The 27,573-nt window shown below is 43.1% G+C and overlaps 3 protein-coding genes across 5 annotated transcripts; all 3 read left to right on the top strand.

The window, feature by feature from the left end:
• On the top strand, nt 1-9,309 carry dbpb (D site albumin promoter binding protein b). Of its 2 annotated transcripts, none has more exons than XM_041044582.1 (5): nt 1-558; nt 762-1,021; nt 1,806-2,258; nt 5,863-6,122; nt 6,899-9,309. In XM_041044582.1, exons 1-5 carry the CDS (start codon nt 506-508, stop codon nt 7,112-7,114), a joined length of 1,242 nt encoding a protein of 413 aa, XP_040900516.1. In that variant the 5' UTR covers nt 1-505; the 3' UTR covers nt 7,115-9,309. The 2 variants fall into 2 exon arrangements, with proteins under 2 accessions (XP_040900516.1, XP_040900515.1); XM_041044581.1 differs by having other exon boundaries at nt 732-1,021.
• Nucleotides 9,310-10,050: 741 nt separating this feature from the next.
• On the top strand, nt 10,051-18,565 carry ntd5 (ntl-dependent gene 5). The gene is made up of 8 exons (XM_041044684.1): nt 10,051-10,221; nt 11,592-11,726; nt 12,121-12,312; nt 15,650-15,773; nt 16,267-16,343; nt 17,329-17,511; nt 17,648-17,845; nt 17,951-18,565. Exons 1-8 carry the CDS (start codon nt 10,155-10,157, stop codon nt 18,031-18,033), a joined length of 1,059 nt encoding a protein of 352 aa, XP_040900618.1. The 5' UTR covers nt 10,051-10,154; the 3' UTR covers nt 18,034-18,565.
• Nucleotides 18,566-18,900: 335 nt separating this feature from the next.
• On the top strand, nt 18,901-24,070 carry LOC121185913 (zinc finger protein 236). 2 transcript variants are annotated; one of them, XM_041044431.1, is made up of 3 exons: nt 18,901-19,146; nt 19,891-22,386; nt 22,997-24,070. In XM_041044431.1, exons 2-3 carry the CDS (start codon nt 19,915-19,917, stop codon nt 23,336-23,338), a joined length of 2,814 nt encoding a protein of 937 aa, XP_040900365.1. In that variant the 5' UTR covers nt 18,901-19,146; nt 19,891-19,914; the 3' UTR covers nt 23,339-24,070. The 2 variants fall into 2 exon arrangements, with proteins under 2 accessions (XP_040900365.1, XP_040900364.1); XM_041044430.1 differs by having other exon boundaries at nt 18,901-19,518.
• Nucleotides 24,071-27,573: the final 3,503 nt, after the last annotated feature.

The following is a 27,573-nucleotide window of genomic DNA, read 5'->3' as shown; positions in this document are numbered from 1 at the left end:
GGACGTGGAACGTCGCGCGGCCCAGACACAGACCCGTGCGCCCGTGACTGGATCCACCGGATGCACGAAAGTACAGACAGAAGAAAGAGGAAACGACCCCCTCCTCCTCCCACCGACGGACAGCAGAGCGCGACAGCAGCGAGGAGAGAAACACCAATAGAACTTGTCATCTGACCAACTCAGCCACTGCTTTCGTCGCTGTGTGTGTTTTTCTGTACACACCGTGTCTCTTCGGTTTTGTTTTGTTTTGACGGAGGTTTGCCGTGCAACTATTTTGGGATCTTGTTTTTGAACACCGGACGATTAACTCGGGAGATTGCTGTACAAGTTTTTTAATTGTGACATTGTCCGTGCACGCCTTTGCATGCTTTTTAAAAAAAATATTATGGACAGTATTCCTACTCAGATGGTCTGACTGTCCCTCCCACACTGGTTCTCCGAGAATAGCAGCTTGATCTACTGAAATACCAGTTTCAAAAACATACAGCTACAATGGAATACTTCGATGAAAATATTTCTGCAAGGAAATAAGAAACTCTTCGTAACTCCAAGGAAAAGGTAAAAGTTGCGTCAATTGATGGAAGTTTCAAAGTATAACAAAAGTGTGTTATTTATACAATGGTCATGCTTGTAATTACAATACAATGGTTGCTCTATTATACATGGACACTTCTCAAAACTATCTCTCTCTTTCCACCCTCCACCCCCACCACTCCCGCTCACACGTGCAGAGTCATCCAGCATACTTGTCCTATTGGTAGGTACTCCAGTCAGAGAGCCTCGCCCCTTCAAGTGCCCCAGGTGTCTTTCTGCAACCCCGTCCTGTCCAGGATGTCCAGGCAACTCTCCCAGCTTCCGACCCCCGATCTCCCAGCTGGTGCAAGCCCCCAGTTTGGAAGTTGTACTCAACCTGCAGGCTCCCTGACAGGGGGACATCTCAACTCTATGGCAGGTCTGAAATCCCTGTTGCAGCACCCCATGAAGGGAGACCAGCGTTTAAAAAACCCCTGTGATGTAAAAGGTGAGAAAGTCTCTCATTTCATGAATTAATACAATGCTGACTTTATTGTTTATGTTGACTTTGCAGCGCTAGCACCTGACACAGTCTGTGTTCAATACATGCAATGGCAGAGCACGGGTAAATCACACCCCTCTGTTCCACCCACTGCTACTGTTATTGTAATACAGATATGCAGCATTTTATATAACAAGTAGTGTTATCAGGGATATTTAAAGGCACAGATTTTCACACAAAAGTCTCTCACACATGTTCATAATGACTCCTCAGTGATCCTTCTGCGTATTCACCTGGATTATAATCCCTGCTGCAACTTCAAATTAAGATCCAGATTACAGTGAGTGATAACCTGTTTTGGTTTAGCTATAGTACAGTGCAGGCATGCGTTCTGGTTGCTTGTAGTGCCAAAACGTATCTTCAGCTATTGTGAGATTTGTTGAGGAGCTTACGTATATGTTATGACAACAAATTGGTTTCAGCTCTTAGTTAATGCCGCAATTCAGCGACCATCTGGTCCATCTGTGAGCGTGTACTTGTGTGTGTGTATGGGAAATAGAAAGAGAGGGAGATTTTGCAGAAGTGCATATTATGGATACACCTGCCACCCAGTTTCATTCTGCACAAATATGGAGAGTTAATGTTAGCATCCATTTGCCAGAGGTCAGGCTAAAAACCGTTTGGTAACAGAACTTTCTTGTATATGGAAAAATGTTGAAGTTACACCAAAGTTATTCTTCATCGTCTTCATCCTGAACTAATAATGACTCAACTCTCCACTCCCTGGCAGACAAAGACAGACTGGACCTTGATGAGGACTCCTTGGGAGTGTGCCCCATGAGGAATGGCAGTGGAATAGGCAGCAGTAATAACAGTAATGGCTGTGGAGGAGGTGGTGGTGGAAATGGAGGCGGAAGTTTCAACCAGTTCTTGGGACCTCTGCTGTGGGATCGCACCCTACCTGCAGATGGGGGGCTCTTCCAGCTTCAGTACATGGACTTGGAGGAGTTTCTGACCGAAAATGGAATGGGCAGTATGCATAACAATAACAGCTCCAGTTCAGCCCAGATTCCCTCACAGAGCTCCCCATCAGCTGTGCCCAGCCAGAGCTCCCAGTGCCTACCACCCTCATCTCCACCTGGCTCTTCATCCTCATCACCCTCTTCCTCTTCTACCCCATCACTCATTGGTTTGGAGGTGGCTCAGCCTCAGAGCCTTGCAGGAGGAACTGACTGTCTTCATGGTGAGTTAAATGACACAGAGTACTTTGTTTTGAGGGATTAGATAGACATTTGAACCAGAGAGTTAAAACAAAAAGAACAAGGACAGTTCATTCTTCAAGGTTTGTCCATATCAGCTCACAACAGAAATATCATGGAAGTGGGTTTTGCAAACTTTGCGAAGTTGGCAAGCTGAAAGAGACAAACTGTCCCATACCACTGATATGAGACTAGTAGACCCTACAGTTCAGTAATGGTTGAGATGCAATCAAGGTTATGTGGGGTGTTTAAAAAGTTCCCACGGGCTAGTGATTCAGCACTTTAACTCTTTTGAGTTTATAACAAATACCATGGTGACAAAGCATTTCTCTGTCCCGTGGGGTCAAACTGAAGGCAGGAGACACAGTCACATGGCTCTAAATGCAAAGTCAACTTGACAGAGAAAGCACAGAGTTTAGAAATGGCTGCTTAACACTGACTGCTATTTGCTTTTCGTATTGTAGCATGGTGCTGGATTAAAAGTTGGATGGAGTATTGAGTATCAGGGGGATGTGGAGAAATAAGACTAAGAGAGGTGGAGGATTTGTCAAAAAGGGTGCAGTAAAGATTGAAGACTGAGTTATTTGATGAGTCAATCTCTTAGCAATGACAAGGAGGTTTGGTTTAGTTTGGCATGTGATCTGTGTACCGCAGTGTACAACACAATCAGCATTCACTCTCAGCCAATTATTAATGTGCAGCAGGGTCACAACAGCAGTACTAAGAGAGAGAGAGAGGGAGAGAGAGAGAGGAGTGTGTGGAGTGTTTGCGGTTGCGTGTCTTTAAATCTCTCCCCACTTCACACGCCACAGCCATGTGCACGCGTCAGTACACGTGCAGTGGCTGAGAGTACTGGAGTGAGAGAACTAGAGGCAGGGCCAATAAACATGTAGGAGGAGCCCACAGGGGGAGGGACAGACTGAGCAACAGGAAGAGTTTTCCTGTGCTGCTGGACTTCAAACTGAACATTTGATCACCAATGAATGACATTAAGTACACTGATATCTAGAAGAGAATTTTATATTGTATGGGATACTGACAAAGGACCTTTAATTCAGTCCTTCAGTGACAAAGTGCATATCCATAAACTGATAATGTGTTTCTACTGCATGATAAGTGCCCATGCATTTTGATTACAGCACCTTTATATGAAATCTTATAGCTATATGAAAAGAACTGAGATAGTATTTCTTCCTAAAAAATAATACTGAGTTAAAGTTAATATTATTTGGCTGTGGTGACTTTGAAAAAGTTGTAATTCTCATAATTTCTCCCACAGCTTGAAACTAGATAAGCTGTATTCAAATCTGTGGTATTATAAAGATGCCCAACCAACAGCTACTTCATAAATATTAAATGGAAAACATCTCTCAACATCATATGACTATATGAGGTACCTAAGAAGGGGTAGGGCTACTGTTTGCCTTTACAGCAGCTTCAGTCCTTCTTGAAATGCTGTTATATGAGTCCTGAAATACATGCAGTCACATATTGGACCGTTTCTCCAAAAACAAAAGCCTCCTGTTATATGAGGTTTGAAACACATGAACAATAATGCACGAAATCTACTCAGCAGGTCAATGTTCCAGAGTTTCCCAAAAAGCAGAGAGAGAGGTAACCATGTACCAGAGGAGGGCTGAGGGTTTGCGCGTTTTCATTCCAACAAAACACCACACCAGGTGGTTGCACTGACTAGTCCCTGCTGTCGGGTTTAAGCAGCATAAATCATCGAAATCTCCTGGTGCAGTCATAAGTTGAGCAGAGGAAATGCTTCTCTTCTTGCCTCCATGGCTCTTGGTTGTTATACTAACCAAGATTCAGTGATGTTTAGACCCACTGATTATATACAAAGGGACATGCCTGACTTCATCTTGGTGTCTGTGAAAACACTCTTTCATTTGTTTTTCAGTGTTATGGTGTCACTGTCATTGTGGAACATGGGAACATCACTTAGGAACAGTTTGCACTTTAGTGTGCACCTGGTGTGAAAACATGCCCTCACAGTACCTGGCCATTACTCATGCGATTGCTGCTTATATATTACAGATCCACAGATAACATGTTTAACAGGTGCCAACACATACCATAGATAAAGAGGATGGGTTTGTTTTTTGCCACCAAACAACCTGCCTGTTCTCTCCAGGCAGACAGATTTTTGCACATTACACCACATTATGTAGTTTTAATGTTGGTCTAGGATTATGTTTCCACATTGTAAGTCTGCATTAATTGCCAGCTTTGTGGAACTGAAGGTGTACAGGTTTTGTTTAGACTGTGCTGATGCAACTCTGTGGTCATTTGTAAGGCTGCTGTGTTGTGGTGTTAAGTGGCTATCCTGTTATGTGTCCCTCTATCCCTGAGCTTTAACTCGTGTTCTCTGTGTTTGGCATAGATTATGATGTTTTTGAAAATAGCTCCCTTTGTCAAATTAAAGAATTTTAAAAGTTGAGATCACTTTTTTTAAGTTAACACAGTCCTGATTAATATTAGTCTATAACTGTGACTTAGTTCAAGTTTAAAATCTTAATATGAGCATCTCATTCTTTTTTTCTATTGGATATGACTATATTTATAACAAGGATATTGATTGAGTTGTTTGTATACAGAGATATAAGAAGAGTTAAGGGGAGATTTGAGCTCTTATAGGGAAGGGAAATCAGTTGAGTAAGGTGCACTGGACCTTAAAGGGGGAGGGGTGAGGTATAGCCCTATACAGGCCCCACTTAAAGGAACTGGTTTTAAGGGGAGGGGTAGAAAGTTACATAACATTTCGACTTTTAATTTTCTGTATTGGTTTTTTAGGTCTGGATGTTGGTTTTGGTCTAAGAGAATTTCTAAGTGATTTGATTTATAAAAAAGGAGCTTATACCATGCACTAATTGAACCAGTAGATTTAATGCAGCTGTAGTTATGTGTCAGTTGGTTAAAGCACTGGTTTGCGCAGTACACTGCAGATTCCAAATGAGAGGTACATTGGAACTGTTTTGATTCTGATTTTACATTATTGATAGCTATTGGGTTTGTTACAAATCAAATATATCAATGATTCCTTGAGTTGATATAGAATGGAATACTTAACATTAGTTAGACAATAGTTTTAGCAAACGTCATCTATGCTACAGAAGTATATTTTGGAAAAGTCAGCACTTTGCACTGATGAATGTTTCTTACCGCAGCAACCTGTAACTTCATGTTTATCTGTATGGCAAGAATTGCATGTACTATTATACAGTGTATTATATAATTGTATCATATGTATTTGCAGGGCATATTCTCAGAGTATTCTTTAAACATAACCCTACCCTTGAAAATTTTGCTGTCCGTGAGAGCTGATTGAAAAACCTCCTCAGTACTTTGGAATCAGTTAAAGGCAAAGGAATGTTGTTTGTTGTTTATAACGCTAAGAACATAGCTCTCTGCTTCCATCTGGTGGTCATCATGATGAAATGCCGTATGTGTTTGTCTTACTAGCATAGTGGCCTGCTGTCATCCGTTCCTCTATGTGCGTTTGACAGTAGCATCGGTTTCAGTTTAAATATAGTGCAACGAAATGCATGTAAAGCAGATTTCTCTTCCTTGTAATTCCAGGGAGTCAAACGAGTATGAATGAGTCCTGTGAGTCACCCTCTTCCTCCTCCTCGTCCTCCTGTCCACCTCTGCTGACGCCCACGGGCAACGGGCCAGATGCGATTGGAATGTTTGACATGGATCCTTCGGACATCGCTATGTCCAGCATCTCTAGTCAGCAAAATTTTGACCCCAGGAGGCACTCCTTCAGTGAAGAGGAGCTTAAGCCACAGCCAATGATCAAGAAGGCCCGCAAGATCCTGGTGCCTGATAACATGAAGGTGAGTGTACTCTGATGTGTCCACTGCAACAACAGGAGACATCTGAAGAGTGGTGGTCTATTAGCACCTTGGTAGGAAATACATACATTGAAAACAGAACTTATATATATATATTATAATATAAGAGCATAAATGACTAACTTAAAGAAGGTCAGCAGGCACATAACAGGGGTCTTGAGTAGTATTAGTAGTAGCAGAAAAATGGCAGATTTAGACTCACTGCTTCAGTGCAGTGGCCCCTGTAACACGGCAAGTAAGGGAGTAGAAATTCATTTATTTAGCATTTTCAGTGCTTCACAATAACACTAGAGCAGTGAAAGAGGATTTACGTAGCAGAAATAGTAGCAACAAAAACACAAAAGTTTTTAAAAATTGGATGATTTACAGTAATAGTAAGAGGCTTATGGAAAAGCACAAAATGTTTGACAGTAAATGACACTGAGTGTGTTGAAGCTGTATGTTATTTCCTCTGTAGTGGGATGTGGGACCTGTAGGTTGTTTGCATATTTTATTTACTCTCAAACATTAACTTAGTGCTGAGGATGAGGTATGTGAAAGGAACACGTCCCACGCTTATTCACGGCCAAACGCCCACATTGCCAGTAACAGGACTTCAGCTGTGCAAGAGCACTACACACTCTTTAAGAAACAAGTCTGACTGTTCATTAATCATTTTATTGAAGCACTTCTACCTAATAATACTTTACTTCTCAGATCAACCAGTTGGTAGATGGTGAAATAATCATCATATACTATTTTTGTTTGTCCTCTTTTAGGATGAGAAGTACTGGACCAGGAGGTATAAAAACAACGAAGCAGCAAAACGTTCCCGAGATGCTCGCCGCCTCAAAGAGAACCAGATATCTGTGCGTGCTGCTTACCTGGAGAGGGAGAACGCCGCGCTCCGACAAGAAGTGGCCGAGATGCGGAAGGAACTGGGCCGCTGTCGCAACATCCTTAGTAAATACGAGAACCGCCTCGCTGACCAGTGATGAAAATCAGGAAGAGGAGGAATATAAGCTGGATTCAATTTAAGACTCTGAATTTGTGGGGTGGCTTGATGGACAGAAAGGGGTCAGGATAATGATGATAATGATGATGAGGAAGATGATGATTATGATGATGAATGTATAAGACAAGGAGAAGGTTTGTGTATTGAAGCTCAGGTGTCTTGTTTTGTTGAGGTGTCAGCTCTTAAAAGCGATGGATGGAGAGAATAATTTAACAGATGAAAGATGTGACTTTTAAGAGTTTTGTTATTGGAGAATTGTATATTTTTATAATACTTCTGAAAATTTAGAGGGAGAGCAAATTTGGAGAATAATTTTGTATATTTTCTACATGACTGGGACATAGAGATGGGGGAAAGCTAAGCTATCTTTTTATTAGAGACGAGCCAGGAGACGTTTAACAGGTGGTCAGCCATCGATGGGTATTTTTCAACTTGATTTTTGTGGTCAGGATGCAGCAGCAGGGGCGAGGACGCGTGTAACAATTGTAATATAGAGAGCAAAATTATCTTAAAATGGTATAGTTCAGCATTTTTGTGGATTTTACTCAAGCACTTAATTTTTTTTTCCTGTTATGTTTCTGTCACTGGGAATGGGCATGCTAGAGAGAGGCAAAATGAGACATGAGGAGACACCATGTAAACAGTCCAGCACTATCCTCAGCACTTGTCTCGTCCAGTCTTGTGTGTTCTTTTCTAATACTTCAACCCTTTTTAATTAACATCAGTTCCCCAACAACATTAGCTCCTTGTACATTGGGTTTATATATGAGATTAGTACACCTTTCTCTAGTCCATACTTGTATTTTTGACTCAGTCTTTTTTTTCTATCCAAGTGGAGTGCTTTTGATCTACCCTGGTGTTTTGTATCGCACCTAAGCTGGCGAGAGCTTGTTGTGATGCCCTGGGTAACTCTGCTCCTCTTGATCCTCTCTCTACATTGTTGGGACATTTCTCGTCCTCTGTTTCTATATCCAGTTGCTCTATTTCTGTCTGCAATCCCTTCACAGTTATGTGCAAACTCTTCCCATAACATATTGCCCCTGTGTCTCTCTTGTACCTTCACAGTACATAGAGATAGTTAAATCTCAGTGTTGTAATGTATTCTGAAATAGTAATCAACCTTCCCAGTAAAACGCACTTTGTTACTTTATTGTACTTTATGAACACACTTTAATTAGCATTATTAAGGGGGGAGAAATGTTGTGTATATTGGATAGGCCTATACTATTTTGTGTATTTGATGTATTCCAGGAGATGGGTTAAGTACCCCCATTGAGTGGAATGGTGTTAATTTCTCAGATTTCTGGGAGAAATAAAAGCCAAAACTTCCTGTGTTGATCCACGAAGCTTGTTGCTATTTAGTGCTTTTTTCAATACTGCTCCTTCCTTACTGTTTACTCCTGTTATTACTCATTACTTTTTACTGTATCTATAAACTTCTCTGTGTACCCACAACACCTACACAGGGGCATGGTACACTATGTTATGTTCCTGGGGGGAGGGATGACTAGTAATAGAGTGTGATTTTAATCCCCTTAATGACCATGATGAATAGTTACCATTACTGCTATTATTATTGTTATGATTATGATGATTATCCCTCTTATTGTTGCTGTTCTATATTACTGAATGATTTTCTTTCTTTGGATGAACATGATCTGTTGCACCCCGAAACATCTTTGATCTTCACTGTTCCTCAGAAAGACTATTCAAATGGGAAAGAAACCCTTCACTCTGCTATTTGCATCCTGTCTCAGACCTCCAGACATTCAACATTACTCGCTTCTTGCTACGGACATTACTTGGTTTTTTTGACCCTGGATTTCACAAACTTGGCTCAGTAACTTGAACAATGATGCTCATGCAAACTTACGTTACCTTTCATGATGACCTCTTCTGTTCCCCAGCGGTGTATGGACTATGCATACTGTTAATATGCTCCTTCTTGGTTTGTTTCAGCCTTTATCACCTCAGTCAGTGATTGTTTGCTCTCCCAACAGGATTTAGTCTCTAATATCCTCACAGATGTGGTTGATAAATCTTATAGTGACTCTAATTGAAATACAACTGCCCTGCTGCATCAGTGGTGTCCATGGTGCCCAGCCCACTCGGTGCTGGTTATTTGGATGTAGTTGAGATTTCCCAAAAACACCAATAAAAGATTGTTCTCATTCACTGCTGCTCTGCTCGCGTTCTTCTCTTGAGCCTTGTGTTCTTGATTTAAAGCCCAGTGTTCTTCAGGAAAATGGGCAACAGAGGTCAAATTTCCGGAGGATTGCTTTTTTATTTATTACACAAGTCTGATAACCAGACAATAATATGCAGTGAAATGTCTGGAGGCTTCTTGTTTTGATATCATCCCTTTTTGTTTACATTGTTTAAAGGCAAAGCAGTCCAAATATGTATTCTTGCCCAACGAAGGCAATGCTTTTCCCCTTGGGACATTTAATGAGTATTTTACACTTTTCTAAATGTTAAATATATTGTGTTTATGGGGTAAATTGCTCACAAATAGGACATATTCTTAAATGCAGCTGGGGTATATTATTTCAGACCATTCAGTTGTGAATAGGGTATGATTACACAATCGAAGCCTGTATATACTGGCCTAAACATCAATTAAAGAACTGAAGACGTAAGTCACACCAGGCTGCATGGTTGGATGTGTTGGAGAGAAAATGTTGCACCCGTCAGGTAAAATCTATCAATTTCTTCCATTGATAGCATTTCCTGTTTTCTTACTCCTGTTTGTTTATTGTATGTTGGCACAACAGCGGTGTACATGTCATCCCCTTTATTTGCTGTCTCAACCGAAATAGGTGAAAGGTCCTTCAGACTGGAATTTTCCCCCTCAACGCGAACCAGATGTGTGCTCCTGGGCTGTACCCTCTCCCTCTCTCTCTCTCTCTCTCCCTCCCTGACTCTTTCTCTCCCCCCTCTCCCACCCTTTGTTCCCCCTTCTTTAAAAATGCTGTGTCTGCACGTCCCTCCCTCATATCGTCTGAGGCCTGGCTTCAAGGATGGACTGTGCACTTCTGCTGCTGTCCCTGTGGGCTCTTATTGGAGCAGTGTCCCCGCAAGCTTCAGGTAAGCCCTCTGACTCTTCACATCACTCACATCACTTACACTCACACTGATCCCTGCATACACAGTGAACACAGCTGGACTGTCATTAAAAACTGGGAATACATTGAGAAGAATCATATATTAATTGAGAGTCCCTTGGGAGTGCAGCTATTGACGAGCTGGATTTTCCACATCAAGTTACGCTGCAGTTTTGATTGTATTTTAATATAAAGATAATCATGTAGCCAGGGCTTGGGACAGTGCAATTGATCAAACAAATGCACTTAATTATTAGCGCTAATTAAGGATGAGACTGCGCAGTGCAGTGTGTGTATTTTTGTACCAAGTGCACAAATTGAAAAGCATTCAGTTGAATCAATACTGTTCATGTTGAATTAGAAAAAATCACTAACCCTGGACTGGGAGTAATGTACACTACTCATGGGCAAGTCCTGTTAAGTTGTTTATTAGGTACATTTACCTCTGTTTTTGTTTTTTTTTAATCATGGGATGCCAATTTTCCCCCACAATGCAAATATTGGTTGCACAAAGTTATGGTAAATGCTTTATTTATTTTGGTGAATGCATTCTCTGTGTTGGATCATCACTGACCTTTCACACACCTACACAGGTGGTTCTAGATCTTCCACGGTCCTGGCCCCTATTTCATGATATGCAATGAAAATTTAAATTTCCAGTATCATAGGTGCTACATGTATGTAACGTACACTGTGTCTCCATGCTGCTCTGGGATGATCATGTGTGCAAAAACACAGCACATGTGTATTTGTGGTCACACGTGCTGTGGGCATGGTGAATACAGTAACACACATGTTTTCATTCTCAGAAATGAAAAATGGAGAACCCAGTCTGTCTCACCCCTTTTCCTCCCCGCCTCTCCCCCTCAAATGTTCTGGACTTTGAGGGTGTGTCGATATTCTCGTGAAATGTAAAATAAGTGGGAGATTTACTTTTATGATGTGTGATGGAGTACATATGGAAAAGAGAGTACCATTGAGAGTACTGTGCCCACTACAGACTGACCCTGTTCAAACTTGTATTTTAGATGTTTTCTCCACTGAGAAAATGCACAAGAATCACTATACACAGACTTAAGCTTTAACACTCACTGTTCTATAAAAAGCAAGACTGATAGGTGATTGGATGCCATCTAAATGCTTACTCATCTGGCAACCTGGGTGGCAAATGTTTGCCCGGCCACCCACTCTGAATTTACTTTTCTTCAAAGAGAAAACAAAGCAGAATTGGCAAACAAAATCTCATTATGGCCCCTAGTGTTTGCAGTTTTTACAAGGGGCCATGAATGGAGTGGAAGTAAACAAAGGGACAATTACTGCAGCAGAGTGATAGTGTGTGTGGTGTCACAACAGGGTCGTGTCCGGAGAGACTTCTGGGAGAGGAGAGGAGGAGGACGTGTCCTCGGCCCTGTAAAGTTGACAAAGACTGCGGTAACAAGCGCCAGTGTCTGTGTGACGGCCAGTGTGGTCTCAGCTGTGTGGCTCCAGGTAACTATTTGTATGCATGTGTGCCTTCAGTTGTCACTGTGAAAACCACTGTGGGCTCAGTCATTAAGAGTGTTTCTGTGCGTGTATGCGCAGCTGTGCCAACATACATCTGTGTGTGTTTTTTCCTGGAAAATTAAGTAAGAGCCTTGATCATGCACAAAATCTGGGCTCTAAATGCGCTCTATGCCAATGCTGAACACAAGCTTTTTATTATACTTGTGCACTGTAAAAGGGGGCACTGTGCATGGATCCAGTATAGTTATACAACCTCATTAGTGCTCTTTTAAAGTGGTTTAGTGCTAACCATATCCAGCACATTCTGAGAAATGTTTTGTTCCCTGCCTCCCGCTTGATCTCCTCTCTCCACCTTCTGGATCATCTCTTTTCTCCTCAGGTCGTACTTGTCCCTGGCCTCTACCCCCCAGTGAAAACTCAGAAGCTCGCCTCCTCTCTCCCACTCACTCCTTTTCTGCCCTACTTGAAGTGCGCTGCAAGCCTGGATTCATGTTGCCCAGTGGCTTGGATGTCACTATTCGCCGTTGTCAAGGTGACCGACAGTGGAGCGGGAGTGAGCCCATCTGCACAGGTGGGTTTGATTTCAACAGAAAAATTCTCTTCCTCACTCCACTTCAGGTTCCTTCATAACTAGGAATTTATACAACAGGTACTGAACATACAGGCAACAATGTGGTGTTTGTTCTCAAATTCAATAATATTTATTTTACTAAACAAAGGCAACAAAAACCCTGCATGTGTTCAGTAATGGTCAAAGAATGCGTGTGTACAGTGATGGTCAAAGAATAAACGTAGCTTATACAAGACAGAGAGACAGAGACAGACTGATACTCAGGAATGAAACCCCTCTGTGACTGTGTCGACTGAGACATTGCACAACTGGGACCTATTCTCCTCATCACCATAGCAACCACGGCTTTAGTTGTTCATATTGGCTGTCTGCAGATTTTACTCTTGAACTGTTGAGAAGTTTAAAGAGGCGGTAAAAGCTGAATACATGTGTGCATGTGCATGTAAATCATACACATGCATCTGCATATGTGCATGTCCTGTGTGTATGTGCAGTGTAGCTCACAAATATGTGTTTTCTGTAACTGTACACGTGCATAAAATATTTGTTCATGCTTTGGGCCATAGTTTGCAGTATTATTATTATGTAGTCTACTCAGACAACTGCAACCTTTTGAACACAGTTCCAACAAAAATCTAACATTACAAATTAATTACAAGCTTCACTCATGTTGTCATTAATGCTTTATGTGCTACAAGTCTTCTGCAATCTCTTAATTGACCTAAAAGTGACATGTGACCTGGTAAATGTGAACCTTTTTAGCCCACCGGGGTCAGAATGGAGCTGTACACAGAAGTCCTGAACAGCTGAAATCAGTTCTTACAGAAAATACAAAAGAGTTTGCCATGATTCATGTTCATTTACAACCAACCACTGTGCCCTGTGACAATCATGTGGTGAAACATTTCAATTTTCGGTCTCTCTAAATATAGAACAAAAATCTGAATAGGTGGCTCACAAAAGACACAATTTGTTCTCCTGCTGTGCAGCCTTATTACTTCCACCACTGCGCCATAAGGCTGCACAGCAGTACATGAAGTAAAGCCATCAATACTTCTTAGTATCTAGGCACATCTCATCAACATACAGCACCGGAAAGCATGAACTGCTCATTGCTTGTGTCGACCTGTCGGCTCAGGCAAAAACAAAAGAATTTTCGCTTTAAAGTTCTGAGTCCTGCTGCATTAATCACACACCTGGAGCTACGGTAAACCTGCTTTCTTATGAATCCCCAACCCAGCTGGTTCCCAGTCTCACCCTTGAGATTTTTTTATCTAGTCAAAGATGTGAAATAAGGATACGATTCTCAGCTCTCTCGTAGAGTATCCTCCAGCTGAGAGACAGGCAGAAGGTAGGTGGGTTTTGAACGTATGAGAGTGTTTGCATTGTGTGTCCTTTGCATGTGTGTGAGAGTGTGAGTCGAGCTCCTTCATGCCTGTTGAGAGGCAGTGGGCGGCAGATCACTGTCAAAGTGGCACAGAGCTGCATGCACACTGTGTGAGTGTGAGCGAGTGTGAATGTGTGTCTAATGCGTGTTAGTGTGTGTGTGTGTGTGTGTGTGTGTGTGTGTGTGTGAGTGTTTATCGGAGAGAGGTAGAGAGGTAGATTTTTTTCTGTGTACATTAGATGTGTATGTGTGGGGGGGCGGACTGCACATGTGTCACAGAGTTTGTGTGTGTGTGTGTGTGTGTGTGTGTGTGTGTGTGTGTGTGTGTGTGTGTGTGGGCGACAGATCACAGTCAGGAGAGTCAGAGAGCTCTCTTGCTCATGCTGCTCCAGGCCTTTCTGTTCCCTGTTCTCCTCTCCTCTGCTCTCTTCTCTCATCCTCTTTTCCTCTCATCTCTTTCTCCTCTCATCCTCTTCCATCTGAGGCCTCTGATAAGGTCTCTCTCTACAATGAGAGCCAAGGACAAGCATGCAGCTGTAGGCTATTCAGTTTGTGATGTGTGGATATGTCTCTGTGTGTTTTTGTGTGAGAAAAACAGAAAAGGGCTCATATGGTGCCTGCTTGGACCTTTGCATCTTTGGTCTCAATTTGAAGGCTGTGTATTTAACACTGTGGTTCATTCAAAATCACTGTTTTATCATTTTTTAAAAGATGAATTTGATATACCTGCTTCATAGCAGTTTGGTGCTGCAGCCTGTGTGGGTGGCAGCAGTACGAGGTAGTAGAAGGGCGGTATGTGAAAACAGAACTGGGCTTCGGGCTCTCATCCGCAGCCAAACAGGCTCGTAACCCTCCCTCTCCCATAGGTCCCTTTACATTCTTATATTAACGTTTCTCGGTTTCAGATACGTAAGACAGCCCTCAGGCAAGAGCTGTCTCTGCCTTTCAAAGTTGCGTTCAGCTCCAAAACCCTGCGCTTGATGGAGCTCGGGTCGCTCCAGCCTCTCTCCAAGCACCACTCTTGATATTTATATTTCCACAAGCGGGAGGTACTCAAACTTCCAGGAATGAACAGTGCCAGGTGTTATACAATCACAGATATAGCTGTGAGCTCAAAGAGGTGTTGGACAGTGTTTCACAGGCTCATCGAACTTTGATTTATTACCTAAGAAGGGTTATTTCAACTTAAATATAATAAGACAATGGGTGCAACGCCTCTGTGGGTCACAAACCAAACAGAAGCCTCAGTTAACACAAGTCAAATGAGGTAAGCTGGCAGCATGGACATTTCTTACTCTGTCCCTCTGTCCTTCATCACTTTCCCCCCTGCTTCTTTCATTATTTGCTGCTGGCTGTTATCTGTTTAATCACATCCACCAGTTATGTGCTGATTATAATGTGTTTTCTGTGTCATTGTTGGTTACTGTGGGTACATTTTACTGGGTTCTGTGAGTGTTAAATTCTTTGAATCACAATGCACATTTGATACACACTGAGTAGGCTGTGTTTTCTGCATTTCTCTACTGAAACTGCCTCACACACGTCACACACCAGTATTAGGGCAGTTTTAGTGGACATTATTGGATCCTTTTCTAATGTGACAATGCTCCACTACAAGTAAACATTTTGTATTCTAAATGTTAGTATTAAGTATCTAAGTATCATCCACAAAATGTACTTAAAGCATAAAAAGTAGAGGTGTCCAATTTGCAGACAATAATATAGCGATTACAACAATTACAACAATAACCACTGCTGCATAGTGTGTAAACAGCATTTTAGTGCAGTAGCTGGTCAAGTTGCAGGTTTAAATCCTGGACTTTTACTTGCAGTGGAGTTTTTAACAGTGTTTTATTGCTGCTTTTACCTAATTATAGGATCTGAATACTTCTTCCACCATTGCTCACATCTTTCATAGTCTTTAACCTATTTTTCTTTTCTGGCCTTCAGAGACTCAGTCACCCGAACCTGCTGCTGCCCAAACCTGCCCTCTGCCTGAGGAAGTCATCAACACCTTCAGCATCCAGGGTGAAGCTACTGTAGGAACTTCCATCCGCTACAGCTGCTTGTCTGGGTGAGAGAGAGAGGGGGGGGCATTGATGGGAGGTTAATGCTGTGAGTGCGTGGGCAAAGGCTCTGAAAACCTGAAATGGTACGAAGGTAGAAATGGAGGAAGTGAGAGGACGGGGATGGAGTGTGAAGAAGAGGCAGGGAGTGGAGCGAAGGCTTGAATACAGGAGAGGTGTTGATGAACGACGGGTGATGAGCGATGAATGGCAGGGAATTCATTTTGATCTCCCAGCTGACGATCTCTCCATTGAGCTAACTAGGTCATTACAGTCTAATCTTGTATTGACTCCCCTTTACACACTGACTCATCTCACAGGATAAGATGAGCCTGAGTGGATGTGTCAGCCAGAACTGTGCACACAACATTTAGACAGTGGGAAAAGGAATCATTTACACCTTTTTTCATCACTTTTATTTAGATGAAGCTCCTTAGCTGTCAATACTGTACATGTCACGCTGCCATCTGTCTCCATCACTCTCTCTTTTCTCTCCTGCAGAGCGGATATAGTGGGGAGCAGTGAAAATTTCTGTCAGGATAATCAGACCTGGCAGTATCCTCATCCCATCTGTAAAAGTAAGTGTGCAGTAGTAGTATCTTGCACTGATCACAATGTGCGTGAACATGCGTGTGTGTCACATCGTCCTTACACTCAGTATGCCTTCATGCATCTTTCAAGGTTAGTGGGAGAACATGTGTGAGTCAGGGAACTGACAGACTGCAAATATGTGTAGCTTGGATGAAAATGTTTTGTTTTTCCATCATTTGTAATATATAATAATCATAGTATATTTGTTTGTGTGTGTGTCCAAATGTAAGAAAGAGTGAATCAAAGAAGGAGACAGTCAGAAACACACAAACCCCTCGAAGTAAACAGCTTTCAAGACATACTGCTCTGTTTTGCAGTGTTTTTCTGTCATCTTGTGGCTAAATTTGGTATTGCATGGCCTGTTCTCCACTGAGAAACGGGAAATTCTTGCAGGATGTTTCTTCAGTTACTTTAAGAGGAATATAACTGACTCTGGCTTAACCCTGTGAGACCTGAACTATGAAAGAATGGTCAGAAAATTCTAATTTTTCAAATATGAACTCTTTATTTGTCCCTTTGACAAAATGTAAAAAAAAAAAATTAAAAAAAAAAAAATTCTAAGTATATTTTTTGTTTGTATCACACATGTCAAAACATTTAGAAAAGTGAGGAGTGTCTACCAGGAGTCAGTATACGAGCATAAGAGTTCATCTAAAAGGGTTAAATGCAAAGTTTATGCTTGATGGTGATGCAATGAGTCCCAGAAATGTGGGTATCATATATGATACGTACGGGCTCACAGGGTTAAAGACAAAGGGAAGAATGAAGGTGTAGAGCCATTGTTTTCAGAATTTTCAGTTTAACATCTAACTAAACTTAAACCAACATTAGGAGCAGATATAATGTTGGGAAACAACAGCTGAGAAACAATATCTCTATCCTTTTTTGACGTAACTCTAGTGTTACATGTTTTACACATTAGTGCATCTACTGGAAAAGATGATTGCTTTTCTACTTTTTTCACTCTCTTAGAAGTGTACTGCCAGCCACCTCGAGAGGTGGAGCAGGGTTATGTGGTGGCTGTCCAGAAGACTGAATATGAAGTTGGCTTTGACATCCACTATCTCTGCAAAAAAAACTTCCTCCTGGATGGACCCCAGAAGGTCACCTGCCTGTCAAATGGCAGCTGGAGTGCATCACCTCCATACTGCAGAGGTGAGAGAGAGGGGGCAGGGGGTTATTTAAACACAATTTCAATTCTTACAGTAAATTCAATGTCTGTGAAAAACAGACAACATTTGTATGAGTATACTCATACTTTTGATACCTACCTTGTTGATCATTTCCTCAGCTCGCTGTCTTGTCCCGGCTGAAAGAAGCCGTGTGCTGATTGGTGGAGTGAAGCGCTGGCCGTTTGACGTTACAGATGCCATGGTTCCTCACGGGGAAAATGTGGCGTTCTACTGCAAACATCCTCGCAAGCAGTGCAGTTTCACTGCTGTCCAGACCTGTTTTGATGGAAAGCTGCAGCCACCAGACTGCTACCTTGGTAAACCTGGACCACACACACACAAAACCTGTCATTATCTGTGTTTGTTTCAGTGTGTTGGTCAGAAGAGCTTTTGCAATATTCTCCTTTCTCTTTGTTTTTCAGAGCCCACGTGGTTGCAGTATAAACTCTTCCCTCATCGGCTCGTCTCAGAGATTGAAGCCTGTGAGCCTGGTGATGTGGAGTGAGGACCTGTGCGTCTGACCTTGACCCACCTAACACTCATGACACTGTGTCACAATATGAAAACCTCCCGACACACACCAGCACCCGTCACCTTGGGCAGCCCTGCTCCACTCTGCAGCTTTGCTTTAACGTTAACGATTATGGTCAGTTAGACTCAAAAATATTTTTTTTACTGCTCTTGTGAATCAGCAGGTTAAGCTGTCTATCCTGTGCTTGTGGCCTCACAGCCTTCGTCTCTCTCCCCTGCACACTATCAAACTGCAGGCACAAGTATAATCTCAAGTATTACTTTGATCCTCCTCCAGCTTGAGCCAGTGCGTTCTGTAGATGCAATCCATAGGCCTCCATGATGATGCATTAATACATGCTATACCTGTTATGCTTGTGATGTTACCTTTATGTAGCCTAACTCATAATGACTTGACTCTGTGATATCTCACTGTGTGATCTTTCTTTCCTCTGTTGAGCCTGACGCATCAAGTCTTGAGGCTTGTAAGTTTTAACGAGGTGAGTGATTTGAAATAAAATAATGTCGAAATGGTTTGCTCTCTGGCTTCCTTTTTTTTTATGACACATAAACCCTACTGAGTGAGTTTAAGTCCATTTTTCTCCATCCACGTTATGTCAGCGTTGCTTTGCCCCCCCGTCTCTCTGACTCTCAGGCGCACACACAGCCTCTCGTAGCAGGCTGCAGGTTCAACCATACTCATAGGCTGAACATGGCTACTGGTCGGACCCGGTAGGCTGCGACACCATAGCAACTCCCCTTGACCCCTCCCTCCCTCAGCATTCGCAGCATCACCCTTTACACTGCACAGTCATATTTGGTCCTCCGGAAATATCCACAGCTCGGGTAAGCCAGTCCCTATGCAGCGAGTGTATGGGTGGAGTATAGTTTAAAATACAGTTTTAAATGTATCGAAAGCGTGTCCGGCGCGTCCTACGCCGGCTCTGACAGCAGGGCTGAAATAAATGACAGCGCGCCGGGAAAGTTTGTCCTAAAGCTGCCGGGTTGCTCTCTCGGTGTCTCGGACCCTCGGCTCTAAAATGGCTGGCTGTAGGTCCGAGGAAGCTCCGGTGCTAAGGGAAGGATCCGCTCCACACCGCGATTGTCCGTAAATATACATGTTTCTGTACTCCGAGCGACGCGTTGGTGATGGCGTTGTCCCAGGTCCGAGAGCTGTCAAGGCGCACACGCACCATAATAATATTGACATTTCGGACCTAGGACTGTGCGTAATGGCGTCCTCCACGGACAGTGCTGTTCGGTTCATCCCCAGACACGTTTTAGAACAGGCTTGTAATGCAAACCAAACGGAATAGGAATAATGTTCTGGGGCGAATTTAACATGATCCGTTTTATTATTAGTGTTGCATGTGGATGGTAGAAGTATGAAAGAGGAAATGTCATTTCGCTCACATCATTCGAACCCCTCTTTACTCCGGTGCGTTTCTCATAATCATCGGCGACTCCGGTCGGCCCCTCGGTAAGAACATTCGCCGAGCTATAATTTAGGATCATGCAAGGTAACCAACACAATTAACAGGACGGTCTTATGTTGAGGAGGGTGTGGGGTTGGGGGGGGGGGGGGGGGTCATGTGAGTCGCTCTTCAGTTTCGAACTGAGGGATAAAGGGGTTTAATCTGCTTCATCTATAGGCTTTTAGTAAAATCTGAAATGATTATTGGACTTGGATTTTGCACTAAACTTGACCCCAATAATCACCAGATATTTAGTTTGTCCAGCCATCCACAGCATATGTATTTAATCCCCGTCCTTGAAATGTGTTTATTTTTATTCTAATGTTGCTTCTCTGAGTTTCTAATTTGTTATTTTTCCCTGTTTTTTTTTTGTTTAGAAATATAAATAGGTATGCCCCAAAATGGATTCTCAGTTGGCTTCAGTCCTGACCAGTGGCAGCCTGGATGTCCAAAATGGCAGCCAGTGTGCAGAGGGATCAGGGCCAGTGACAGAGGGTTTTTTGGACCCAAAGGACAAAACCTCACTCAGTACTGTACCAGGTAACCTCCAGCCATGCCCTGGTAAAGCAGCAGTGACCATCATCAGACAGGATGCTCCTTCAGTCAATGGGAAAAAGCCAGAGGTGGGCGGGAATTCTAAGCCAGCCTCTCAGGAAACAAATAAGATTGGTGGGTTCAGGCAGCCAATTACAGTAAAGACTGGAATGCCTGTTCTGCGGAGCCAACCAATCAGAATCAAAATTGTTGTTCCCCCTCGGTGCAAGCGGCCAATCACAAACTCTGCCATCAGCCTGACCAAAGACTTAGCACGCTCACGTTTCAGAAGACCTGTTTTAGTCTCAGCTGGTGCTGTGATCTCAGAAAAAAACAGAAGTAAAATCCAAGTATCTGCTGTTAAAAATGAAGGAGAGCTCAAGGAAGTTACTCATCAAAAGACTAAAGAACCTAAGGCAGAATCATTCCATGGGACAGAGGCAGAGAGAGGCGATAAAATGTGCAAAGAGATAGATATTTCGGAGGCTAAAATAATCCACACTGATGGGTCAGAAACTCCTTTTATCTCCAGCACTAGTACAGTTAAAATATTGAGCCAGAAGGGGATTAAAGAGGAAACTGCAGAGAGAGAAATTGAGAAACATATTCCTCTGATTTTGCAAGAAGTGGACTTGAAGTCTTTTAGGACTTTTGATGACAAGGGAATGGGGGAACAGATGGAGCCACTGGACCTGAGTTTGCCCAAGAAAAGAGAGAGTCAAGAGAGGAGGTGTGGGCGCTTTCTGGATGATTCTGGCTGTGAGACCTCGCTGATTATGGAGGTAGATGAATATGAGGGAGAAGGAGACAGAGACATTGTAGAAGAGGATGATGATGATGAAGAGAACTCTGTACTGCGTATGGATGGCACAGATACACTTGAAGACTCTCTTCTGTCTCCCTCTTTCTTTTCTACCTCCGTCCTCACCTCCCTCTCCTCGATAGACTGTGACACTGAAAACTTGCTTCTCATAGACGACCAGGGAATCCCGTATACTCTCAGTCCAGATGGACTCAAAGTGCCGCAAGTCGATGCTTCCACGTCAGAAGATCCTCAGTCAGGTCAGGCTAATTCAGCAGAGGTAGAAGGAAAAGGGACATCACAATTAGCAGATCCTACCCTCAGCCAAAGTTTAGATAATGCACTACATGCACCTTCTGATGATCTTTACTCCTCACCTGCCCCTGCTACTGATTCACCGTCACTAGGTGTTGATCAGACAAAAGTTCCAGAAGTCTTCACGAGTTTGATTACAAACTCAGAACCCTCCAAGGCCGCAGAGCCAAGCATTAAACCTGTTCAGGAAGCTAATGCTGTTCTCCCCCCTTCCTCTGGGATATCAGTCCCCAGCCAGCCCATTCAAATCCTCACCAACCCTTCAAGCAATGCTCCTATTCTCCTTCTGTCGTCCTCCTCGTCCTCTCCTCAGCTGTCCACTGCTCCAGTGGGTCTCTCGCTTCCCCTCTCTGTCACTCAGACCTCACCTGGTGCTTCAACACCCATGTTTCTTCTCGTCTCCTCTGTACCCTCTTCCTCTGGTGACTCTGCCTCTACCTCCACTCCTATTGCTGTTCTCGACCCCTCGACAGGTCAGGTGTCCCAGATCACCGCAGCATCAGCCCCGGTTTCCCTCCCTTTGTCCTCTGGCCAGATTAGCACACTGGGATCCCCTCTGTCCACACTGTCTCACCCTGTCATTAGACTGAGCGCCAGTGACCCACCTGTTATCCTGTCAGGAGTGAATAACATAAATTCCGGCTCTGTTCTCACCTCTCTTGCTGTCCCTTCGTCCACTCCTGCTCTCCCGAATGACCACCACAGCACAACTCCCATCATCCACACTCAGATCAGTTCTTCCAATTCAAACCATGGAAGTGAAGCCATATCTGCTGAAGAAGTCTCAAATGAAAACAGCAAGCCATCAACTTTTACAGCATCCTCTCCACACCCACAGTCTGCTAGTTTGTCCTATGACCCCTTAGCTCAGCCCAGCTCAGAGGCAGAAGCCCAGTCACCAGAGGAAGAGCCCAAATTTGACCCCTCTGACCTGCACTCAGAACATTTACCTCTGGATGACCATCTTTACTTCTCAAACACGGCTGCTCCACCCTCCCCTCCTATCGGACCCAAACTTGACCCCCTCGACCCAATGGATCCTCTGTCTCCAGCGGCGTCACCCAGCACCATGGGCTCCCGCAGGGTGCTATACTGCCAGCTGTGCCCGCGGGTCTTCTTTTACCTCTCTGACCTTGAGCGCCATGCCATCACTCACTCGCAGAAGAAGCCTCACGTTTGCCAGCAGTGTGGCAAAGCCTTCAAACGCTCCAGCCATCTGCAGGTCAGTGCAAGCTAATTATAGCTATCATTTCATTAGCAGCGTTAGTAACAACAGAAGTCACTTGAACAGATGTCACAAATTATTAGTGCAGTGGCAGTAACTAATTTTTTGGCCACTTGGGAGCTGGGGGAACAAGTATTTTTCGAGATTAATCAGTTAATTGATTCAGAAATTAGTGTAAAAATCCCATCACAATTTCCCAGAGCCAAAACTGACAAATACCATCGAGGGACATACCAAAGTACCTGTTTACAGATTCAGCAGACACAGAGCAACATTAGCAATCATTTGGAGTCATGTTTCTTGCCACCTGATAAGTTGGGTTTTAGAGCTTTTTTTGGTGAAAGCAGCTGCCCAGGGAAAAACGATGCTGTGAGAGCAGGTGAGAGTAAACCCGAACTGTAAAGCTGCTGGAAAATCACAACAGTGTGTAGAAAGATGCAGCTAAACACCATAAAGTGTACTGCAAAGATCGGTGATAATTTTCTGTAAGTTCATCACTGCAACATCACAACAGGGACACCTTTCATATGTAAGTAGTCAATAAAAATGATTATAGCTGCTTTAGTAAGTGTATAAATGTTAAAATATTTACTGTTTTCCTCAACAGAGACACAAGCACATCCATACAGGCCAGAGGAATTTTGTGTGCCCCATCTGTGCCAAACGCTTCAGGGAGGCCGGTGAGCTCCAGCGCCACCAAAGGGTGCACACCGGAGAAAAACCATACCAGTGCCAACTTTGTCACACGCGCTTCGCCGAGCGCAACACACTACGCCGACACACCAAACGCAAACATCCTTACCACCAGGTAGCCATGGAAATGCTGAATGAGAGAAGAGACAGAGGAGGCGGTGGCGTATCTGGAGTGCAGGAGGAAGAGGAGAGTGCAGAATGGTACAGCTCCACTGTGTCTAACTTGGATAACTCAGAGTCTGAAATGGAAACTTAAAGATGTCGACTCCAAAGCGAAGGGAGTTAGAACTGTTGGCACGGTGATCACAACTAAGTCTGATTAGACACTAAACTTTCCTCAGCTATTTACATTCAAAGAAGGGAGCACTTGCAATATTTATTTCAATGTTTTTAATGGTAATTTATTTATATGAATGTATATTATTCCCATTCCATTTAATGGGCCAAAAAGTACAGCCTTCAAAGTCATACATGATTTTAAATTAGCTTTCCCATATGAACAAAAAACGTTGCATATGAAAGGGAAAGTTCATGCTTGAAATCATGGTTTTTATGTGCGTTCAAAAAATTAATTTAACTGCTAACCTGCCCCATAAAGTTGCATTCCCGTACAATCCATGATAAACCCTTAAGTGCTCAGAAAAGAAGGATGACTTATTTACTCTAAACTATTCTCTGCTCTACTTGTATATATAAAGAGTACTATTTGTATGAGCTGCACTATCTTATGTGAAAGATGTAATCTATCTTTCTTACCGTCAGAGACACTGTGAGTCATTTGCACTTGTTTTATTTGAACTCAATATTCACTTTTTTTTACATTGTGAATGAGGATGCTTACTTGTTGCAGCTGTTGATTTTATGTATTTAATCCATATCATGTAAGAGTTTGACCAAATGTTTGAGTTATTCTAACATAAACACTATATTCAGATTTTTTGTTTTTATGTGAATTATGTTAAATTATTCAAATTAAATTTTGACTGTAAACACTGACAAAATCTTTGTCCTATTTTTATTTCAGTCCTCATCTACTTTGGTGTCTTCTCCATACAAATGTTTAAAGAATCTGTGTACACTCACAAGCCACTTTATCAGCTACACCTGTTCAACTGCTCATTAACGCAAATGTCTAATCAGCCACACTGTACCTAAATGTCCTCCACAGTTGCCAGTTCTCAATCCAACAGAGCACCTTTGTGATGTGGTGGAATTGCATCATGGATGTACAGCCGACGAATTTGCATCAACCCAGTACTAGCAAGCTGTGCCTCATAAAGTGGCAGGTGAGTATATATTTAATGTGGCTTTTTTTTTTTTAAAGATTTTTACTCACCTACAACTCCTCTCATTGGTGATGACCACAAGGGCCATGGTCCATATCTCTCTGCAAATTTAAGCTGATTTTCCAAGCTGATTCTCTTTTCTACATTAATCACCTAAGAAGAGTCTTTACAAGGATCTTTGTGAGGAAAAAAAAATGAAATACCTGATATATATCTGCTGGGGCATGCAAGCTGACCACTTGGACTGCCTCCAGGGAGTAATTGAGTTTGTAAGACAGTCTTCTGTTTTTTGCACTCTCTCAATTTTCTGCTCCATTTAAGCCACGAAGCCTAACAGAGCTAAGCTCAAGATAAGTTATTAAATACTGTATCGCTCAAATGACCTAACTGGGTCCTCATGGCCGTCCCATTCCTTATTTCTACTCTGGCCATTGTGCAGATAGAGACGGTTTGGCATGCTGAAAAGCCTGCACTAAGCTCTATTGTATTTTAGTTTGACAACCCACGTTTATAGAGGGTCAGTGGAAGGAGAACGGTACAGAGAGTGTTAGGAGCAAAGGTTAACCGAGCAGACTCTCTCAGAATGGAGAGTATGCTGCTGAGAGACAGTGTGGTTTTGGAGATGCTATAGTAACATTTTCAGCTACATTGCCTTTTATTGCAAGGTAGCAATACATTTAATGGATCCGTTTACACCTGTTCTCTTCTTAAAACTTCCTTAAAATAATACAACATGCTCATGCTCAACACATGAGCAGGTCTGCTTTATGGTGAGACAGGATTTACAGGATTGTTGCATCAGGGGAATGAAATACCTACAGTTCATGTTTGTAGAAATATTGTTTTACTATTCATCCACACAAATACAGCAGAAAAATCGAAAAAAACAATTCTATGATACAATCTATTTACATAAAGTGATTTTATCCTGTCCTGTTTTTGTCTTTTTCATTAAAAGTCCACATATTCCATTGGAAAACACTGAAAACATGAATAGTTAATGGATTTCTCAGATTTTCTCTACATGATGTATAAATAAAGTTAAGCATGCTCAGTGTATTCACCTAGGAATAGGCAGACTTCACAGGATCCCATAAACAAACAGTCCCATCTGGTTATTTTGTCTGTATCACTATGTGTTGAATGCTGATATCATGTCATCATATCATAAAATTACAAGCACCACAACAGAAGACTTCCTCCATGTTGCCCACTCATTACAGTCCTTACAATACATTGCAAATCAATGTAACCATTAACTTGATTACCACATAAAAGATGGTCCCTTCAACTAACAACTGCTCTTAACCTACTTGCTATAGAAGTTCATTGAGGTGCTACGTACATATTGTCAAGGTCACTCTTTGGGTTCTGCCATTAAATCAATGCTGTTCTGTCAGGAAAAAAAGAATAATTTGACACAAAACAGACTCTGGTCCCCTAATTGATACCACTGGGCTGTTGCATCGCTGAGCCTACAAGGTCCTCAGTGCATGATGATGATGATGAATATTTAGCTGGCCAAGTGTGTGAGATCAGCAGTCCAGCTGGAGATGGTGTGTGTGTATCTTGCAATATATGTATGTGTGTATGTGAGTGCGTGTGTGTGTGTGCGCAGGGTTGGTAACTGTCCAAATTGCACACAGCTTCAAAGTGCAGTGACTGACAGACAGATGGATGACGGACAGAGTGAGGACAGAAATCTGTAGAGGGAGTGTGTGTGTGCGTCTGTGTGTGTGTGTCTGTATTTGTGTTGCGTGAAGTGGAACGGGCAGCAGGCCTTCTGAGTGGCACAAGGCACATCGCCAAGTGATTGAAGTGATAAAGGTAGAGGAGGAGAGGAGAGAGGGACTAGAATAGATTCAGTGATGAACGACCAGGGAGAGGCAGCAGATGTAATGAAGTGTGTTAGACTGGTATGTTTCAGCTTTTTATTCTCTTTGATACATTCGGTACTTTGATATGTTTGTTGTGTATCCGCTTTGTTGCATCACAGATGCCCCATTATTGTCACTGAGAGCCGAAATGATGGGAAGCTAAACTAACCATGAATATTTTTTTTTCTCCTTGTGGTCTATCATGCGTGGCTGTCATTGCACACTTCAGCCATGTGAGGGCGCACTTACGCCTGCAATGTGCTGCATGAACTGGCTTATTCTCTATGCTGTCTCTCAGCTCTCTCATGGCATGGCATGGGTGGGTGTGACTGCACGGCAGCCAACACATGTCTGTACGGACCCACACGTCTGTACGGATCCCCAACACAAAACCGCGGGTGAAAGCGGTGGCTGGGTGGGTGTGAGCCCAACAGTGGCCCAGCCCCCATACTGCATGACAGCCAACAAGACCACGGGTGACAGGGGTGGCCCGGGCGGGTGTGGCCGCATGGCAGCCAACAATATGACCGCGGGTGACAGGGGTGGCCCGGGCAGGTGTGACCGCATGGCAGCCAACAATAAGACCGTGGGTGACAGGGGTGGCCCGGGTGGGTGTGAGCCCAATAGCCCGGCCCCCATACTGCATTACAGCCAACACATGTAAGAGAAGAAAACCTGTCAAAGGTGAGACTTTGTAATGATGAAAAACACAGACGCGCTGTGCAAATGGCACATGAAAGAGCGGTCTGTCTATAACCATGTATTAAATTAAGGTTCCCATTCATTTTGTGTTCCATTAGTTGTTCCATTTTGTTCCATGGCAACCGTAATTGGCCCATGCAGTGCTATCTCTGGTCCATGTTCTCTGATTAGTGGATCTCGACGTCAGTCTTTCTTTCCACATCAGATAAAATGGCAGCAACCTCTTTTTTTTTTTTTTTTTGCCTCCGTTTCCCTTTCGGCTCCGGCTCTCTTCCTGTCCTCGTCATGAAGACTCCTCCCTGTGTTGCGTCCACCCTTCCTCTCCAACTTTTTGCTGTCTCCTGTGCCTCACGCTCACCCCCTCTGCCTCCCCTCTGTGTCTCCCCCTCTCCATGACCTGCTGAACCAGCACACACCGGCTTGTCTGTCAAGTTGACAGAACAGGTGCTCCAGCTACAACCTCACTTCCCCCACTTTTCCCCCTCTGCAGCCCAAAGGCACACACACACACACACATAGGCACATGTAAAAGACGATGCACACATGTGCAAACACCTTCCCCCATGTTCACCCAAGTTGCTTTGGAAGCTTGAACAGCTAGGTGAAACTCGGGTTATTTTGCTTGG

This window comes from Toxotes jaculatrix, chromosome 8, assembly GCF_017976425.1.
Source record: "Toxotes jaculatrix isolate fToxJac2 chromosome 8, fToxJac2.pri, whole genome shotgun sequence".
Classification (NCBI taxonomy): domain Eukaryota; kingdom Metazoa; phylum Chordata; class Actinopteri; family Toxotidae; genus Toxotes; species Toxotes jaculatrix.
The sequence above is the reverse complement of the archived record's forward strand: the minus strand, read 5'-3'. Positions and strand labels throughout refer to the sequence as shown.

Coding starts and splice junctions, on each gene's coding strand:
- dbpb (XM_041044581.1), top strand. CDS start 506: ATGAAAATATTTCTGCAAGGAAATAAGAAACTCTTCGTAACTCCAAGG. Junction 559..731: donor TTCGTAACTCCAAGGAAAAG/GTAAAAGTTGCG, acceptor TCACACGTGCAG/AGTCATCCAGCATACTTGTC. Junction 6,123..6,898: donor TGGTGCCTGATAACATGAAG/GTGAGTGTACTC, acceptor GTCCTCTTTTAG/GATGAGAAGTACTGGACCAG.
- ntd5 (XM_041044684.1), top strand. CDS start 10,155: ATGGACTGTGCACTTCTGCTGCTGTCCCTGTGGGCTCTTATTGGAGCA. Junction 10,222..11,591: donor AGTGTCCCCGCAAGCTTCAG/GTAAGCCCTCTG, acceptor GTGTCACAACAG/GGTCGTGTCCGGAGAGACTT. Junction 17,846..17,950: donor GCCACCAGACTGCTACCTTG/GTAAACCTGGAC, acceptor TTTGTTTTTCAG/AGCCCACGTGGTTGCAGTAT.
- LOC121185913 (XM_041044431.1), top strand. CDS start 19,915: ATGGATTCTCAGTTGGCTTCAGTCCTGACCAGTGGCAGCCTGGATGTC. Junction 22,387..22,996: donor AACGCTCCAGCCATCTGCAG/GTCAGTGCAAGC, acceptor TTTCCTCAACAG/AGACACAAGCACATCCATAC.